This window comes from Pezoporus occidentalis, unplaced genomic scaffold (genome assembly GCF_034315485.1).
Source record: "Pezoporus occidentalis ecotype Australia unplaced genomic scaffold, CSIRO_AGI_Poc_V1 ctg36, whole genome shotgun sequence".
NCBI lineage: Eukaryota > Metazoa > Chordata > Aves > Psittaciformes > Psittacidae > Pezoporus > Pezoporus occidentalis.
In genome coordinates, this window is record NW_026915591.1 from 2288274 (window position 1) to 2308985 (window position 20712).

A 20712-nucleotide genomic window follows, 5' to 3' on the forward strand; every position below is an offset into this window, starting at 1 on the left:
TTTGGGAATGAACTTGAGAATCACCTGCTTCTTCAAACCTCTGTAAAGCCTGTGAATTTCATATTGTATCAGCAGCATTTATATATTATTAGACCTCACCCAAATCTGCATGTGACTCTATTGTTTTTTTATTAAGGTGTTTGACAGAGTAGAACACTAAGACACAACACAGAGAACCACTTGTAAAATCACTAGCATGTGCAAAGACAAAGTAGTAAGCAAAGTACTTGAAAACTTTTTCATGTTTCCAGGCCTCTGCAGCTCCTGCTAAGGTGGAGAGGGAACTTCTTTTGTGCAGAAAAAGTAACTCAGACATAACCTGCTCTGGGTTAATACCAGGAACACATAATTACGGCACTTGGCTAACAGGCACTGCTGACTCCATCTGCCAGCAGCAGAGGAACTCAGGAGACCAATGTAAATTATAACCTTTAAAAGTGAAGATACGCATTTGAGCATGTCCCTGTGAGTGCCCTTCCCCTCCTGCTACCAACACGTGCTTTGAATATGAGATGACTGCACCCTCATTAGTATGTGAATATCTGCCAGATGGGTGAAGGAGGGTTCAATACATACTATATATACTTGGCCTTGCTTTATCAGGATGAAAACGCAGAGGCATTTTGCTGATCTCCCTGCTATCAGCATCAGGGAAGTGCAACAGCAGGACATTTTGATCCACTGACAGCACAGAGAAAGGAACAGTGGGGACAAAGGGCAGTAGGTGTATACATGCATGTTTGTGTGTGAACAAGCCACCTGTCGAGTGTGGTTGGTGCAATGCCTGCTCTTGAGTATGGACTGTACGATATGGTTGCCAAGACTCACTGATAATCACTATGGTAAACCCAAGCAGCTGAAATACAGGACATTGCAGATGAATGGGTGGAGGGCAGCTTTCTCAGTGACACTGCCTGGTTTGGGAGGGAAAGCATGCTTTTTCACCTCAAATTTCACACCAGCCATACAGCTAGAGGTGGGGAAACTGGATCCCCGTTTTACACACTGTGTTAGGGCTATTAAAAATCTGTAGCATGAACTTAATGACAACTGCTGTCACTGCTCCATAAATTTATCTGCTGCTGCACAGAAGACAGCACTCAGCTCCGCAGGCAGAGAGGACAAAACAAGGAAACTGGCAGTACCAGAACAAACCGCTCCCACCACCATCCCAGCAGGAGCTGGCTTCTTCCATGCTGCCACGCTGGTAGACTTGACCCTCTGGTCTGATTTGCCACAGTTTGACAATAAGTTTGCTGTTCCTTCTAGAAAATTGTTCTCAACCGGAGGAAAAAGCTAACAGTTTCTAACTTTTAGACATTAGTTTGTAAATGATCAGTGACCAGCTATCACAAAAATAGATTATTTTTATATAAGCTGTTAAAAAGAAGTTTCTTTGAAAATTTTTTAAGAATTATTTCAAGCTGTATAAACCCTATAGCCTAAATGTGCTATGATCTATTCAGATAAACCAATACACACAAAACTCTTCAACCAACTGTGTCAGTTCAACATGAGCATCTACCTAAAGCTCATGCAGCTTCTACAGGATTATTTTAAATGCTCAGCAAATGCTGTTAAGTCCTATTTATATGTGTAGAACTTTTGGCTATTTATGGTAAATAAAAAATATTCTACTTAAAATGAAGTCCACTTTTCACTCAAACAGCTTAACAAAAAATCCTGAGTAAAACATCATCCTTAGTAATTAAGCCGTATCTTCCACCATTTTCTAAACCAACCATAACACTATAAACCTGGATATGTGGACATGAGGCTGTATACCTGATGTGCTTTAATGTAGTGTGCAGTTCTGGTTACTACAAGAAATTTCACAAAGGCCATGTGGATGAGCACTCCTGGACTGTTCCTGTGAGGACAACCCCTGGATGACCTGCATGCATGCAACTCCCTGCAAAAAAGAGCAGAGCCCATTTTCTGAGACAGAATAGGAAAGGTGAAGGGATGGAGGGGAAGAGTTTGGCCTGGTTTGATATATTATTGGACACTTGACTTTGATTTTAACTTTACTAACACCCAAAGCATAACTTCATCACTTGCTATAACACTGGATGCTATTTTTTACTGGCATCCAGGCAAATTAAACGCCGACACTGGACAATCTGTATCAAACGCTCGATACGTCTGCTGTTGAATCTCCACCTGAGCAGCAGACAGCTCCATGTCAACTTAATATCTCTGTATTAATAAAACTTTACCCAAGGGAGAGAAAAATGTTCACCATTCAAATATACAAGTGTCCTGATTAGGAAAGGACAAGGGGGAAACATTTTCTGTATCACCATGGAAACTGAAATAAAGGACCCATAATTACAATCTAAATTCTGGAAAGATAATGAATACAGCTTGAGATCTGCAGATGTTGCATAGCATATACATATTTCTAGCAACTTCAACTCAATTACCCCTATGCAGCATCTGGTTTACAAATCAACTTCCCACCACTCATAAGGAAGCATGTGGGATTTTTTTTCTGTAGAGGAGATAGTGGGGGAGGAAGGAGGGTGATCTCTTTTTCATGAAAGATATTTCAAACTACCACTATTTATTCAGAAATCTCAAACACTCAATCAGTCACAAAGTAAGCTCACAGGCATCCAAACACATGAAGCTAAAATGCATAAAATAAATAATTCAAGAATTCTCCACAGTGTTACCAAGTATAAAGAATAACTTATCATTTGTTCAAAGCTTATCCAAGAAAAAAAAGAAAAAAGAAAAAGAACAAAATACATAGTGTAGGTGTAAAATATAGATGTACTGCGTGTGTCCTGTCTGCCTGCATGTCAAAAACCCAGCAATAACAAACAGCAGTCATTTTGGATGAACAATGAAAAGTTTGCAAATGCCAAGTCTCTGCTTTTCCTACACATTTAATGCTGCCCTTGTGTGCCCACTTTCTTCTTAAAGATTTTGATTCTGTTTCACAGAAGTCAGTGACAGCATCACCAAGCCCTGAAGGAAGCAGAAGTACTAAACAAAAAAATCTATTTGACCATGTAACCAAAGACAGTATCAGTACCTCTCCTCTATGCATAAGGCATATACTTGGAGCATCCCAGCAGCACTCTGTGGTATGTTCTTTGCTATTACAGAGGCAGTCACATAGGCTTAGCCTTAAAATTTTCATGATCAGGATGACAGAGAGAAACACTGATCTGCAACAGCTCCCAAATCAGCAATACCCAGAATACCCAACGCACATAGAAAGAAAAGGGCTTTTCTTCTGAACAACTGGAAAGGTCTGCTGCAAACAAGGGACTTGTTAAAACTTCTCAGGAAAAAATAAGAAACATTTTGTAAAGGAAACATGCAGCAACACATGTGGAGTTGCTACTACCAATTCCTATGCAACAACAGCTCTGATTTGCACTATCTTCAATCTGGAATATTCTTGCCTTTGCTCTCAACCATCTGAACTGAAGTTCAGACTGAAGTTCAAAGTACCATAACTACCCAATTTACCGTCTTGACTAAGGAAAACACCCTGTAGCTTCACACAAAATCCGAAACATCTATCTAGACCACAAATGAATTTAAAACTGATGAAGAAAGTGCTGTGATACAGTAAACCCATGCTTCTACACATGCCAGTATGGACAAAGACACTGCACAGCGACCATGCATCATTGACTAACATGGACTGGTCATTTCCTAACAAAGAAAAGGCTACCTCCAGCTGGGCTTTCTCCTTGCGCCCTGACCTATGTGGTTTTGTCACTTTCTGGTTGGTAAACCAACCAGGGAACCATTTGGTACCCAGTCTTAAAGGTAAGGTCCATTTGATGAGTGTCAAGTGACAGTGTCCTACTTCTGCAACATGTCAATCCCTACCTGTTAATCTGTTCTAACCCCATAACCAAACCAACTGGGAACCTCTCAGAGGTGAACACATTTGGGTGTCTAGGTGTCTGCATGCAATGCAGGCAGATGGAATCACAACTTGGCAGCTTTCATACCAGGGGAGTTTTCCAACAAAAATTAAAAAGTCAGAGAGCATTTGGAAGCAAGACATCATTTGTCTCTGCCCATCAAGCATCTCTATAGCCAAACAATACAGCACTCAGAGCAATAAACTCCAATTCCACACACTGCTGTGCAAAGAAATAGAGAACTGCCCACAGAAAACAGCATAAAAATCAATATATTTTCCTGTTGCTTTTTTTCTACTCCCAGATTTGGATTTTAAAAACAGGAACATGGGATTCAGCTTCAAACTGACTCTCACTTTGCCACCTAAGGTTCTTCCTTAGTGAAAGGAAATGGCAGCTAAGAAGCAGAAGCACAACTATTCCTGATTTTACCAGTCACCTACTTTACATTTTATGTGTAGAGTAAGATTGAGTCAGGCTTCATTTATGCTACGGGGATTTACCAGCACAGGACCAGAATATGTGGAAAAGTGGAAGAAAAAAGAGATTACACACTGTAGGAGACACTGCTAAGTCAGGAAATCCCCTGCTGTGGATGCAGTTACATACCTTTGCCAGCACAGGTTAGGTTGCTTGAAGAAAACATGCAGCTGCAGAGGCAGGAAAGCACCTCCTGTCAGCAGATGCTGTGTCTAAGCTGGAGACACTGCAGGGTGCAGTGCATGCTCTGGGGTGTGGGGCTGTAAATGCTCATGGCTTTGGAAAATGAACAAACTGCTGGATCCCAATGGCTGATGAGTTAGAAAACACTGTATTTTTTTCCAACAAAAAAATAACTCTCACTTTTTAAGCATTATGACAGTTTTCCTGTTAGCTTTTGTACTACAATGGGGTCCCAATCAATTGCCTCTTCTACTTCTTTGCTTGGCTTGGATACACACTTCTCCTTCTAATGAAAAGGAGCCACTCTGAAGCCCTCTCCACTACATTTAAGGAAGTTTCTCTGAACTGGCACTAGCTTCTTAGACAGGGGAAGTTCAGGTTGGGTATAATGAAGTCCTTTACTGTGAGGGTGGTGAGGCACTGGAATGGGTTGCCCAGAAAAGTGGTAAATGCTCCATCCCTGGAAGTGTCCAAGGCCATGTTGGACAGAGCCTTGGGTGACACAGTCTAGTGTGAGGTGTCCCTGGCCATGTCGGGGAGGTTGGAACTGGATGATTTTAAAGTCCTTTCAAACCTAAACCATTCTATGATTCTTCCATAAAATGGCCTTCTACCTAGCAGAAATCAGACTGGCCAAAGAAATGTTCAGGAAACCCAGGACACTGACTCTTGCTCCTCTTCAAAGGAGTTTCACTACCCTGCACTCACAACCTTCCAGACCCAGCATACTCATGCTGATTACACACCATTCATAGCACCCAACATTGTAACCATAAGTCTCTGCTGATTAGCAAGGTGAAAACCAACTGCCTTGCAAGGATATTTGCTTGGGGTTGCTACAGATAACAACTGCATTGCAACAGGGCAGATATTTATTTTCCCACTGATTTTTCTAATTAAACTTTCTGTTTGCTACCAGAGGGTTGATTCACCACAGCCCACTTTCACCACTGTTGTAACACCACCGTTTCCATAGCACTCCTGGGAAAATCACAGATTTCAGCAGCAGCAGTGGGTGAGTGCGCAGTGCAACGAGACTCACATGCGTTCAGGATCAAAGCTGTTACACAAAAGGGACAATCTTGTCCTCCTTCCCTTCCCCTTGTTTCAGTTTTAGCAATAATGTGGCCAACCCACCTGATTCAGTAGTACTAGGGAAGGGGCAGGTAACTCTCAGCTGAAGCAAAGAGCTGGTCCAGTTCACCACACAGTGGCATCCTTGTGAGGACAGACATGGAAAGTAGCACAACTGTGTGATCAAGGAATAGCAATATATCTCAGCTGCAGTTTTACATCAGCTACTGATAATTGCAAAACTGGACCCTCAGGCCCACTGGTTTTATAGCTACATTATTTACGGCAATAAGACTTAGACCCCAAAACTGACCCTGAGAAGCAGAAGTTCATCAAACCTCAGTGCTCTCATTAATCCAAATTCAGGGCTTTCTCTCCAGCACCACCATTTTCATACTATTTGCTAGAAAATACTCCCACACAGATTACGCTGCTACATATAGACCATATGGGCTCCTCACCCTGAGGAGAAAAAATGCCTCCAAGCTCCCATCTTGTGTAGGCAAGCACTCATGACCAATGCAATGAGTTTCCCCCGGGGATGCGTAATTTCACATGGATACTGAGCTCTCCAGACAGCGAAGCACCCATTTGAACATCAGGTAGGGTGCTGAAGCCATGAGATCATGAGCTATTATCAGGGTCACTGGAAGGGATTTTTTCTAGATTTTGCTATGAACTGATTTAAAATTTAACCTGAGTCATTCATGTTGGTCTACAAATAGGTACTGATGAAGCCTCCCTAACTCCATCTGGGGAAACTGCAAGAGAATCACGCAAACAGCATTTGCAGAGGTACAGCCCAACCACACCCTCCTCACCAACTTTACATTTTACATGTGGATTAAGGACCTATTGGTCCTTGGAAGACTTGACACAGCCTAACAGACCATCAGCTGTCTATAAAACTGCACACTTTTTCCTCCATGACTGTAATCTTCCCCTCTTCTTTCACTGCAGCCTTTCCCCTCAGCTACTAAAACTTGCAGGAGCCTAGGATGCCACTCAAAATGATGACTACTGCCAACAGGTCATTCCAACAGCCAAAAATCAATTGGGCACAAGGAAGTCATATCTTATCTGGCAAGAGGTGAGGACCAACATCAGCTCATCTTTTGGTAGTGATCTCATCTCATGTAAGCTTACATTAGCAATTCTTGTGCTGTTAAGCAATGCAAAGGTGCTAGGAAGAAACGAAGATGAATTATCCATGCTTCCAAAGGTCCTAATGTCATTCTCTTCTGCAAACATTTGTCTGCCATCATGGATTTGCATAAGTGACCTTCTACAAAGTGGGCTAAGCTAGCAACACCAACAAAAAGTAAAATAAAATACAGTAAATACTACTGTTTGTATCAGCACACTGAAATACTATGCTCCAGCTATGCACAGAGTGCTCCTAGTATGCCTTCACGTAACCTCCACCACAACACAATGAGATCATTCACACCTGCCTCGTCTGTAGTAGGAGATGGAAGGTGAGGAGGCAGGGTTTCTAGGAGAGAGGCAACACTTCCCAGATGCTGCCAAGATGCTGTTTATCAGTAAATGGAGCCTCTTGAGTCCCAAACAACCTTCCCAGAGGAAGATAGTGTTGCAATTGCCATATGGGGAGTGGGAAGAGGATGCCGCTTAGCAAAAGTGGATCAGAAAATACATGCACAAACACACACTCACACACACAATTTGTTCTGTAACTGTATTGAAGGTAAAATCCATTTCTTCCTCTCAAATACACCCTTCTCCATGCAGCTTATGCAACCTTTTAGATGGCAAGAGCAGATGACAAGTACTCCTGAACACAGCATTCTTCCTCATGCCCCCTAAAGATCTAGACACAAAGAAGCTCTGCCCACCAGATGAGGAACTTGGTGAAAACCCAGACTACTGATCACCTCTGAGCTTGCAAAGATATTGTGTCTAAAATCACTGAGTGAGGGTAAACAGCAATGTTGACATGCCCAAGACAGAGCTCACAATGGTAGGACCTTTGAAAATTGAGTTTTCAACCACTCTTTGGTTTCATCCCCTCAGCTGTGAAGCTGATATGCCACAATCCACCCTCCTTTCAGGGCTATTGTATACTCTCATCAGAGCACACTTTGGCACCAGCGATGAAGATCTTTCACAATTTGAAACTCTGAAAAGACAGAATTGCAAAGGAGCACTTTAAATATAAAAAGAAATAAGGTACCACCTTCACAAAGACAAAAGTCTGTGCACAAACACTTTCTGAGTGGTTCTGAATCTCCCAGAGAGAAAGCATTCAGTGCAAACTCACATCTGCCCTTCATTTCAGAAAGCAGAGGACTCGTACTGCTTTCTTCAGAGAGCAGATGCATACCCCCAGTCACGTTACTGCTTTCTCCCACTTGAGCAGCCTGGAGCATTTTAAGTGCTTTTGTCCACTGCCTGTCTTTGCTTTCCTTCACTCAGTCCTAGTGGTGCTATTGATTCGGTGCAGCCTCTAAATGTCCTGCTTTGAGTACAGGCAGTGATTTTTAGAGGGCTACATTCTGGCTAGAACACTGGCTGGCTCCATAGCCAGACAGGTGATAAAATTTGCAAACACCTGGGATCTTAACATGGAAACTGGCTATCTATCTACTTTAGTCTTAGGTTCAGGCAGATGTTTTATTTATCACACATGCAGCATCTTTTTGCTATGGGTATATTTTGCTATCTGGGTTTATAGGACCTCACGAAAATTTCCTTCTTGCCTAGGAATTCCTGGCTGTAGGAAGGGTCATTTACTAAAGTCAGGAGTGCTCATATACAACAGAAAGAATAATTTACTCTACTACTGCAATTACTAGCAAAAAACAGTGACCTCTGTTAAGCTGGAGGCCAAGGTAAGTAAATGCAATAGTGCTTTCTAGTTTTAAAAACTCCTAGAGCATCAGAGGAGGCCTCCCCTTACACATGTATTGAGGATAGCTATCTAGCCATCTAGACAAGATTCCTATTAGGATGTTAAACTTCTGAGTGTTCTAAGTCAGAAATAATTATTTTAGTGCAACTGAAATGCAGTCTTTAGCTATCACTGAGATTGTCTAATTGATGGGGAAAAAGTCTCCAAGGATTTCATGCAGTTTAAGTGTAGTGATTACATATATATTACCCTAGGGTTATGAAAACAATGTCAGATAGCTCAGGAGACTCTTCAATCACAGACCTCTCTGTGCAAAAATAGTTCAACTCTGATTCAGAAGACTCGGCTCTGCTGATGTGCCTCTCCCCATGCCTTTTTAGAGCAGTGTCTGCTGAAACTGCTAACTTAATGGTAACTTTGACTTTTTGTTTCTGAAGGACACTGTCCCCGAGTAAGAAGTGGACTAAAGACATCGCACTCATGGCACAATTATTGCTGCTCTTCATCTTTTTCATTATTATGTTTTTTTATCTCTATAGATTCAGGCTGGGAAGTGGAAGGACCAACCAGCAATACCCCTCTGCTTGTGGTGCACTACTTTTAGAAGTGTCTTATTGCTTCACTGCTTTTTTTAACCCCAGTTTTTTAGCCAACTGTGTAATGATGGATTTGGCAGCCACAGTCTTGCCAGCCACCCCAGTCAGCTGAGCAGCAGTGTCTTAGCTGCAGGGGGATGCAAAGGCTGCTCTCTCCCCATTCTGCAATGGGAGACAGTTTCTCTATTAATCAGAAACACTGAAGTTGGACTATGAAGGAAGGTCTCAGGGAAGCTGCAATAGAAAGTTCATCTGTATTTGCAAAATTTACAACTATATGATTTGCAGACGGTGGCAGGGATCTGCTTTCTCATCACTAACCTCTTAAATCAAGTACCTGGCATTGCAGTATTTCCTGCTGAACTACTTTCTCATTTTTAGACTGTGAATCAAAAGCATCCAAAGTGAAAAAAAAAAAAAAAAAAATCCTGCATTTTCTTGAGTCCTTGTCATAACATTATTTGCATCATTTAAGTACAGACCAGGACCCGGCAGCAGCCAAACCTGCACCCTGCTGATTATCATGCCTCACTGTGTCTAACAGATGCTTGACTTAAGAACCCAAGAATTTCATTGCTCAAACATTTCATTAGACCCCTAAGCCTAAAAATGGTTTTCAATAATGTGCGTCCTGCTTTGGGGCCTCAGAAAAGCCACTTTGGGAGCTAGGAAACATTTCCTGGGAGGCAAAATGACATCAAAAACACATTTCATAAAAAGGAGAAGGCGTAATGATGGTTTTTACTCTAATGTTATTTTACTTCATTTCAGAAGTATGCTGTAAGCTTAACAGAGGGGGAAAAACACTGGATTTTGCTTTTCTTATTTTTTAAAACAAAATTATTCTCATCTAAAGTTTGGTTGCTGGCTTTTCTTCCCCTAAACCCAATAAACCATATATTGGAATGACCTTGTAGCAGGATTCTATGGCTCTTTAATCACCAATGGCTGCTAAATGAAGCATATCTATTTTCTGTTACATTACTATTGGCAACCAGGTCTTCAGTAAGTGCCCAGAAATATTTCCATGGCAACAAAAAGCATTCAGCATTGCTACTGTTTTGGGCCAATCTAGCTTTAAAATATTCTATTGTGGAGAGAAATATGGTACATTAAGTGAAATAAAGTCAAGATGCAATGTTCTGAAAAGAATATAAGGATAAACAGGAAACATGTCTTTTTCAGAAATGGGGTAAAAAAATGCCAAATGGAAGGAAAAATATTCAAAGCTAATATAATGCTACTGAATGTCTTTACTGAATGTCAGCAAGCCCATATGCTCACTTACATTGAAAGGTTTAGGTAACAAAGCTAACAGAAATAAGGATACCTCAAACATCTTCTCTTGATCTTTTTAATCCATGACTGAAATTTTAAGTTGCCAGGATATTACAGTCTCTCTGCATGTCTAGGTTACCATCAGAAGAGTTCACACTCTTGATGTTAGAGAATGAATCTAAAGGAAAAAGAGGAAATAAAGAGTTGAAAAATAAAATATAAAGAGCATGTGTGTTTTGGAAGTGAAGGGTCACATAGAAGAGCAAAACGAGTTCTTCCACATCAAAGAGCTTGTGGAAGGCATTTTCAAAACACAGTTCAGCACTTTCTCTCCCATTATACAACTGAGTTTTGAGAATAAAGGCATCAGCTCCCAGCCCTCCAACTCTCAAACTTTGAGACCACTGGACTGCCCTTTGTCCAGTGCATTACAGACATGAAAAGATAAATGACTATTTGAGAGCATTTGAAGTGACATTCTCTCTGGTGTAAAAAGTTGCACAATGCCCCAGAGGGCTTCACGTTGAAGTAGAGAGCTCTAGGAGGCAGCAGTGTGTGTGCTGGGGAGCTCTCTGTGGCCAGCCTTCGGATCCGCAATGGCTCCATACAGCTTACTATGAAGGAAAGCCAGTAATATCAACAGAGTTGAACAACTACTTGATCAGTACCTGCTCTCAGCTGTGAGAGAGGTTCAGAGTGACTCTCCCCTTTAGCTGCAGTGACTCTGGCATCTGTCTGTCACCCTGTGTGTCTCTCACCAAGAAAATGAATCTGGTTCATCACATGCTCCTAACGATGCTCTTTCTCAGATGTCCCTGCCGACAAGCCTGCAGGTAAGAAACTACACTGACGAGACAGCAGCCCATTCTTGGCCCCCATTTCCCTGAAAGCTCACTACATTCTCTCCGATCCAGTGAGCCACAGTGTAGTCCAGAGACAGGACAAAGATCTGGAGGCCATGGCTGTTCCCCAGCCCTCTCTGAGGGATTTGCCATGAATTGCTTAACAGCCCCTCTTGGGGGCAGAGGCTCTGCAGAAGACAAGGTTGAGCCGTGGATAGAACCAGGAGGATCCACGGCCCTACCACCACTTGGAAGGACACTACCATGCCCTGCTCCATGGCATCTGTGCACACACACTGGACACGTAATCCTAACACACATAGATATATAATAGCAAATCCAGACCTGCAGCAATGACTTGTGCCTATGAACAAACCCTTTGGGCAAGATATCACACAGCATGTATAGGGGTACCAGAATGCAGGGGGATATGTACAGGTTAGAGGTTGGGCTCTGAGAGATACAGCTCTGGGGTGCTTAACCTGAGAAATGGCAAACATTCATTTGGAACATGAAACAAGAAGTCCCAGTTTGGGAGACAGAATAGCTAGACCAAAAGCTCTTTTTAATTATTTACTCGCTGGCCATAAGAGTGAGGAATAAAGAAAAGAGCTAATTTTAACACTCTTAAAGAACACCATCAAGGTTTATACCCTCTCAGTCTGATATTCCTATTAAAAACAAAAGCAAACAGGCTGATCTTCTGCAGTCTGCACAGAAAAGGCTAAATATGTAAGACTACCCTAGAAGCCAAGAGTGATGGAAACCTCTTGGTCATCATAAACCAAACATTTTCAAGAGCATCTACTGCCTGCTTCAGAAGAAGGAATTTACATATTTGAAACCAAATTCTGAAGACCGTCAGTGAGTCTCAAGTTCTTCAGCACCTTCAAATGGCAGATTCACTCCTCCCGCCCCGTTTCCTCCCTTGTTCCCCTTTCTAAGATGTTGATAAGGAGCAGTTTTAACACAGTAAGACCAAAGGATGGTGTCAGCAGGACTGCACCTTCCTGCTTGTTGTTGGGACATACATCTCCATCACTCCTCTGTGACTAAGGTAAATTCTAGCCACATTTACAGCAATATTTAATGAGTACAAGTCACATGGCTGAAATCCAGTCCTGAACACAATCATCTGAAAAGCTGTTCATATCACTTAGTGATCAGGAGTTATAGTTAGGCTTATTTAAAACTGAAAATATCAAATTCAGTTCTCCTTCCCCTAATCTCCTGCCTGCTGTCCTCTTCAGCCTTATTTGAAAAGTCTGTGGGGGTGGTGGGAGGGAAGGAAAGTGATTTGGGAGCTTCTCATCCATAAAATCATGAGATATGGCTGGCTTTTTAGTACAGCATTCACAGCACATGGCACAGTAACATCTTGAGATTCCTGGCACAAAGAAACAAGGTTTGAGATTATATATATCCTTAATAGCAATGACGCAAAGGCAGATGGTTCTCAAAGCAAAGGCTTAAGGCTAAACACTCCCTTTGAAGGTTCCTGCTACCAGAAACAAAATAGGGAGGTGGCAAAATACTCCTTGCTGCAGCAACAGGACCCAATTGCCTTCTAATACATAACATTTCACCCTGGAGATTTCCATTTATTTCAAGGAGATTAGTATCATGAACAAGAGAAGAATTGGAAACAAGAGGAAAGGTTAGATTTTTCTTTGGGATTTGGGGAGTTTTCTTTCAGCTGTGGGAAACAAAGACAACACAGAACATAATGAGCAGATTAGCAACTAAATCAAATCGATACCAGAAAAGTGAGGTCTGGATAATACTGTCAGGGTGCGTGCTAGCTGCTTACCTGCAAAACTTGCCTTGCCAGTATTACTTTTTAAGGGGCTACCCAAGCTGAGGTTGTGCTCATGACCTCCCATCTTCATGGAGGGTGCACCTTCTTCCTCAACAATGGGAGGAAGCTGATCAAGTGTCTGGAGATCTTCGTTTGTCCAGTAGGATCCATTGGCGATCAAAGACCTAGTGCTTTCAACACACTGCTCTGGTAAGCTGCCGGTATTTTTAACCTGCTTTTGCTTCTGCTGACTCATGCCAGAGCCGTGAGGGAGGTCTTGTGAATCAAGATCACGACCCCCGACGTGACCATCTTCTTTAGGATGTAAGTATTCCTCATCCCAGAGGTCCAAGTGTCGTTCATCATCCAATTCCTCAGAATAATCCTCATAAACTTTGCTATTCTCCAAGTCCCGGTTCCTCTCGTCTTCTGATTTATGACCCACTCCACTTAAATTCAGCAGTGAAGCAGATATAGAGTCTCCTGCTTGTTGGATAGCTTCATATATTTGAGATATCCAAGATGACAGTGGCTGAAGGAAATTCTGAGCAGCCTCAGAAGCCATGTTTAACACTATGTAAGTATCTGGTGATCAGTTCAGCTTTGCCAGCATGTCACTTGTAATTCAGGTTGCTACAGAATAAGCATCGTAAGAGATTATTGTAAATTACTTGTCCATCAACACCTGTCGACACACCATGTAAGATGTGTAGAACTGAGAGAAGAAATGAAAAAAGCACTTCTACCCATTGAGAATAGCATTAGAAATCCAGAAATGATGAACAAATTACGTGTATTTCTGCAGAGATCTAGAAAGCTTTCATTCAATTGCTAAACCTTACATAAAAATAAAAACATAGAACATTGGAACAGAAATACCTTTTCTGAAGCACACACATGCTGGTTACAGCTGTCAACAGACCTGGAAAAGAAGTACAGAACAACCTGCAGTCAAATACCTCAAACAATCTCCTGGCCCTGACTTCCGTCATTAGCATTACCATGTCCAGATGGGAAAATTGAAGGGTGGAGAATTTGGTAAGAATTATGGTTTGATTGATTTAAGTGATAGGCCTAAGGTATGCAGAACCAGCCCACAGCAGACAAGTATGTCAAGTGTTTTGCTCCAGAAAGTCACGAGGATGGAGCCAGGCTCTACTCAGTGGCAAACAATGATAGGACAAGGGGTAATGGGTACAAAACTGGAACACAAGAGGTTCCACTTAAACTTGAGAAGAAACTTCTTCTCAGTGAGGGTGACAGAACACTGGAACAGGCTGCCCAGGGAGGTTGTGGATTCTCCTTCCCTGGAGACATTCAAAACCCGCCTGGACACATTCCTGTGCAACCTTATCTAGGTGTTCCTCCTCCGCAGGGCGACTGGACTAGATGATCTTTTGAGGTCCCTTCCAATCTCGATCATACTGTGATACTCTGAAAGGCTCTGAAGAAGACCTCTCTGTCCACAGAGTAACACAACCCAACTTGTTTTGTCCTTCATGGAAATCAAAAACAAAACAAACAAACAAAACCAACTAAGCAAACAAGAAAACACACTCCAAAACAAACAAACAAAAACCCACCACCAAACAAAACACAGGAGGTAGAATATTATATGTATGAAATGACAGGGAACAGAAGCAAGTTAACAAGAGCATCGGAATCATGTCAATGTATATTTTCTCAAAATTGATGTAAAGCCTAAATAAAAACATGACTTGCAGAAAGTTAAGGTGACTTTTTACCCAATATACATCTTCCCACATTATCACAAGACAGATATTCTTCTAGGAACCCTGAGAATGAGAAACCTACAAATAGGATGATGGGGTTAGGAAGAAAGAATGAAACAGTTGCAGATTTTAGGCTAAAAGACGACTGAAAAGAAACAAAAAGAAGAATCAAAAATGAATGCCACTTTCTTGCTGAACTTACAGATCTAGGTGCAGTCAAATTGTAAAAGGGTCAACCCAGTATAAACAGCAAGAAAATAAACTCAGCAGCAGCGTGTATTACCTTCTGAAATGGTCTCCAGAGAAACGTAGTGGGAATCCCAGTTATTTGTTTTTTTAAAGGGAGCAGGGACTACAAAGATCCCACCTTGCTCAGTGAGCAGCTTTTTTACAGATGAGACCTAAGATGTCTTTACCTTTTGAAACACTTGTGCCAAATAATTTTGTTCAGTGATGTTGACTTAACACTGCAGATACTCCCAACAAGTTTATTATCAGCTTCAGTACATACTAAGAATTACAGTCCTAACAAGGGCAGTAAAGGAATGTAGGTTACTAAAGCCATTTTAAGAGCTGATGTCTGTTACAAACTCTCCAGGCATGGGGCACATACTGTTCCAGTATCTCCCTGTCAACCAAAACCCTCTGGTTCAGCTCCTAGGACCCAGGTAATGCCCTCTGCCATGCATTAAATCTTTGGAAAAGAACAGACAATGTCATGGCGTAACCTTGCATGAGGTGAGCTGTTCCCTTCATTGACTCCTCTTTCCAATCCTGCCCTTGGCGAAACCTCTCTGCTTTGTGCCATTTTTTGCACAAAGAGAAAAATCTATTTTCTCATAAACCTAAAATGATCACACACTTCAAATGACACATTTTCAGCATAATGCAGATTTGTTACTGGTAAGTCACATCACCAGAGAAATCACTAGCAGGAGATGGTATTTGTAACAGTGAGATTCTCATAGGCATGGAAGGAGATAAATTTGAGTGGGTAAGTACTGGTTACCGGATACATTTTTAACCTGTCATTTATTTACAGGCAACAGCGAATCAATCTCTGATTTTGGATGAAATAAGAACTTCATAACACTCTGCCTCCGTCTCAGCAGCAAGACACATGACAGCAGTAGCCCTTGGAGGGATGCAGGCATCCAGGAGTGATAGCTAACCAATGCAGATAAAACATATGGGTGCTAAAATGAAGTGCTGATCTGTTCTAAAAATCAGCAGAACATAGACTTGTGATATTTGCACAGGGAATAATTAGCTCCTCTTGTTATTAGATTTCAGAGCTAACACCCAATCGGTCCAACAGAGCCATCCCACTTCTCCCGGATGCTGTGGCTGACTGTACCACAGCTCAGGCAAACATCGTGGTCCTGCACAAGAGACTCCTCGTTAGGCATTGCAACTATAAAGATGGACGGAATTTCTGAAGGTGAGATTTTACTTTAGTCAGGGAATTAAAGCCATGATCTCCAGTCACCTGCATGGCTTGGATGTGGTCATTCAGCTATCCAAAGAGGCAGATAAGACTTGAACACACAGCTTTCATATACCTAGTAGCTGACCCAATAATCTTGCTATAAGTAGGCTAGGGGAAAACATGACACATACATACATATATATATATATATATATATATATATATATATATCTATCTATCTCCATAATTCTACATAAGACCTGGAAATTTGCCTGAAGTGAAGCTGGAGAATGCCAACAAATGGTTTTATTTCAGTTTATAGACAATGGATAGACACTGAAGTATATTTCACCCAAAAAGTCTGAACCACTTTGCAGTAACACCCGCAACACGTCTGTCCCAACTTGCAGTCCAGCACCTGCATAATCCCTACAGGTAAAAGCAGTGCAATTTTCACAGTACCTGACTGTTTAAGCTTTGCTTGGCTGCTCCTCCTGCCCTCTACCTCTTTACAAAGACTCCACAGTCAGTGATAGCTGAACAACTGGAGTTCAACTGAATTCTAAATTGCTTATTTTTGGTTCTGCAGCAGATGGATAAAATGTGTAACAAGCTGCAGACAAGTTTAAGCGGGCAGCCTTTTTACAAACTCAACAGAGGATCAAAGGGGGCTGAGCTCTGTTACAGACTTGCTGTTTCCCAGGAGCTCTCTCCCTTAATTAGCAGGCACTGCTCTAACAGGGTGTTTATAATATATTTCACAATGTGGCCTTTTCAGCATAACAGATTTTTACTTTTGAATTCTCTAATAATTTTGACTTGTATTAGAAAAAAAAAAAGAACTGAGAAGATAATTTAAAATGTGTGGGAAAGAAAAATCCATTCCTTTTTAAAAGCATTCATGAAGAAAGAGACAGGGGAAAAAAAAAACAGTTTAGCAAATTCACTTCAAGTTCCATCTTCTAAAACTAACAACAAGAATCTTCACACTGAATCGCTTGCTTAACTCAAAGCTTTTTTTTTTTGTTTTCCTCTTGGAAAATCAGCTAAAAGGATCAATGTTAAGCCTCTCACAGAAACCATCATAACCTTTACTACGATCTATATTAACTTGGCTTGATCAGATCATTATTACTGAGTAGCGTTCCCATTGAGAAGTGCAATTACTGTATGGCTAAAAAAAAAGAAAACTATTAGCAGAATTTCAAACACTACCACAATGCAGAGGTTTGTAATATTAACAAAGTGTCTTTCCATTTTCTTGATATGCAGGCTCCTAAAAAATTGCCATCAGATGAGGTTTTCTTAGAACATTTCCCTTATTCAAGCTGTCATAGAGCGTAGGCACAAACTGCTTTTTCTTCAATCACTTTTTGTGTGGCCTTGCGGAAGCTGCCTACCAAACTCTTCCATTGTAGGGAGGTTCATAGACCACAGGTTGAAAACAGTGTCCCAGCATATAACAACTGAACAATTTTCAAGTAAGTGCTTATTTCTAAAACACTAGATGAGGAAGAAATCTACAGCCTCCTTCCTCTGCCTGGGAATTCACTGTCCTATGTAGAGACACAAGAAGAGATCAGCTCCCAGCTTTCAATGGTTCTAAGACATTTTTGTCACATCAGTGTTTTAGGAAGATCCACTTCTTTTTCCAGTGCCAAGAAAACTGTACCAAAAAAAAACTTCTTTGGCAGTTTGGGCAAGCTGCTGGATCCATCTGTCCACAACTGAAACTCTGAGTGGTGAGCTGGGTCACTGGTTTAGACAGCCACACTTCACGTATCCAGATGAATGATTCCTCTGCCTTCCCCACTTTCTAGAAATTTTATTTAAGACATTGATAATGATTTATCTTCTGAGCTCACTGGCTCTTCATGTCCACCTGACATGACATAGATCATATCCATGAACAGGAGCTTTATTTGTGTGAACATCTAGGAAAAGCAGTGTTACAGACCCATCATGAAGTCCTGCTCCAAGCTTAGGAGGAAAGATCTAAACCAAAGTGTGAATCTCAGCTTTTGCCTAGAACATCAAAGTTCTGTGCAAAACACAAGGTCATTTTGCTGTTCATGAAAGAAGGGAGTAAGGAAGGCTTGGAGGGATAAGATGATTTAATAACTTTTTTTAAACTATTCAAAACTATAATGACCCTGATCCTGCTCTTTTGGATTGGAGCCCCAATTATCACACATGTAAAATAGCAGAGAAAAGATTCAAAATGTACTCCACTGAAGGCAGGCAGCATCAGTACTGGGCCAAGAAATCCTCTGTCCCAGTTCTGGGAACAATCTCAACTCCTCACTCCTCCTGTAGTTGCCAGAATCATATTTAAGGAAATGCTAACAGAGCCCTTCCAACCTCACAGTGAAGGATAACCAAGCAATTGGTTTAAAGTTGTTGATGCCCCATTCCTGGAAGTGTTCAAGGCCAGACTGGATGGGGCTTTGAGCAACCTGGTCTAGTGGAATATGTCCCTGCCTGTGGCAGGGGGTGTGGAACAAGATGATCTCTAATGTCCCTTCCAACCCAAACCATTCTGTGATTCCATGATTCTGTGAAACTGTATTTCCAATGAAAATTTCACAGTGTCAAAACCAGCCTCTGCACTTGAAGCTGCTCAGCTGATTGGAGCCCCTTGCAGAAGCATTATGAGGGAAGCTCACAGACATTGCCCAAGGTTCACATCAACTGTGGGTGTCACTGCTGACCAAGTTTCCCTAAGGTAAAACAAAACAGAAATAGAGAACATCTTGGTACCTTTTTGGCCTACATGGTATAAAAATGCTATTTATGTAGCTGACTTTTAATGCATAAAATGAAAAGACAGAGGCACTTTCCAAGTGATTATGTGCTCTGTAATAATAGTTTTCAGCTAGTGATTCAGAAACTCCAGGGCATTCAAGGAAGATTTAATGGTTTATATCAATAAATTACACACATCTCATTGGAAGCATTCATGGGTTACAAATCAACAAGGCAATAAACCCACTGCTGCAAGGAATCGGTCCTGCAAGCCTCAAAAGGGTGAACTGAAAACAAACATGAGATCAAACAGACAGCAATGCACCCTGCTGCACAGAATTTAGCCTACGCAGAGGAAGCCTGCAGACTTATTCCTCACTCCCAAATCATCTCATGTCTTTGCAGGCAGCTTGCTACTAGTGATGCCGTGCCAAATTAGTTGTAAAAATTGATACTCAAATGACGTAAGTGGTTTTGATCAGGATATTTAGCCCTATGGTGTCTCCTTCTTTCTTCCCATTCCTTTGTTGCATGCTCCCCCTTTGTCAAAAATAATGGCAACAATTACTGATTCTAACAGCTTCAGTGGAATGGGGAGAAGAGGAAAGGGATAAAAGAAAAAAAATATTATGCAAATGTGATATTAATTGTTCAAACCTGTGGAGCCTTTTGCAAAAAAAAAAAAAAAACAAAAAACAAAAAAGAAAACCAAAAAAAAAGCTACACCAGTAACAGGGCTGAGGAGCTGAATGCAATTCCCTATACTGACCACTTCCCAGCTTTGTTTTCGCTTAGACTGTAAAACCCCCTGAACTCAGAAGCGTGCTCATTTCAGTATACTCACAAAACAGGCAATCTGTGACTGCACAGATAGATACTACTGCCACCAAAATACTTTTATAAAACTTATAGAATCATACAATAGTTAGGGTTGGAAAGCACCTTAACATCACCTAGTTCCAACCCCCTGCCACGGGCAGGGACACCTCACACTAAACCATGTCACCCAAGGCTCTGTCCAACCTGGCCTGGAACACCACCAAAATCTTGAGGGATAATTGACCATAATCTTTGGCCTGGATGTACCAGAGAGCCAGATTCTGCTTCAGCACTGGTGTTAAGTCCAGAGTCACCCCACTGAAGCCAGTCACATCCTCCAAATCAAAACAAGGTCCTTTGTGTTTACAGAGCCACTTGTTACCATAGGTTCAAAAACCTAAAAGTTCTGTACCAAGTGGTATTACAAAAAAACAACAATGAATAACTTTAATTATTTGTACTTCTCAGAGGGTTTCAAAAGGGGCATCAAGAAAGTCACAGATCATTGGAGTATTAGAAAACTGATGTTAGTAGTGGCAACTGTGATCTTTTAAGGTAAAGGAGTAAGAAGCATCTGTAATTACTGTATTAAGAGAATGAAAGAAAAAAACCCAGAGTCAGAAATCACAGCACATTCTGTAACTGAGCTGCTGTCATTCATCTGATTGAAGACAGAAGAACCAAAAGGAAATCACAAGTTCAAAAGGCTGGAAAACACCAAGTTACACCACCACTCAAACCCACCCACCTGTGCTGTCAAGCTGTTGCAAAGAGCAGACCCAGTAGATTGACTCTCCACCCTGCCTGCAACCATGCTACCCAGCCTGCGGCAACTCAACAAGCTAGGATCAATCGGAGCAATTAGTTGCATGGAAATCAGCAGTGCAGAGCAGGTCTAGCTGTTTAACACAATGAACATGTTTTAGAAACATTCTGAGAAGTCACCCAGTTACTGTTACTCCTTCTTCCC

At 41.5% G+C, this 20712-nt stretch overlaps 1 protein-coding gene across 2 annotated transcripts in view; it reads right to left on the reverse strand.

The window, feature by feature from the left end:
* Positions 1-20712, reverse strand: part of SYT16 (synaptotagmin 16) — a 110482-nt gene that overhangs the window by 28857 nt on the left and 60913 nt on the right. For both annotated transcript variants that reach the window (XM_062630754.1, XM_062630755.1), the window contains 2 exons: positions 13896-13938; positions 13029-13649 (listed from right to left, as the gene is read on the reverse strand). In XM_062630754.1, the coding sequence (XP_062486738.1) occupies positions 13029-13581 (553 nt within the window). In that variant the 5' untranslated portion in view covers positions 13582-13649; positions 13896-13938. The remainder of the gene's footprint in view (positions 1-13028; positions 13650-13895; positions 13939-20712) is intronic.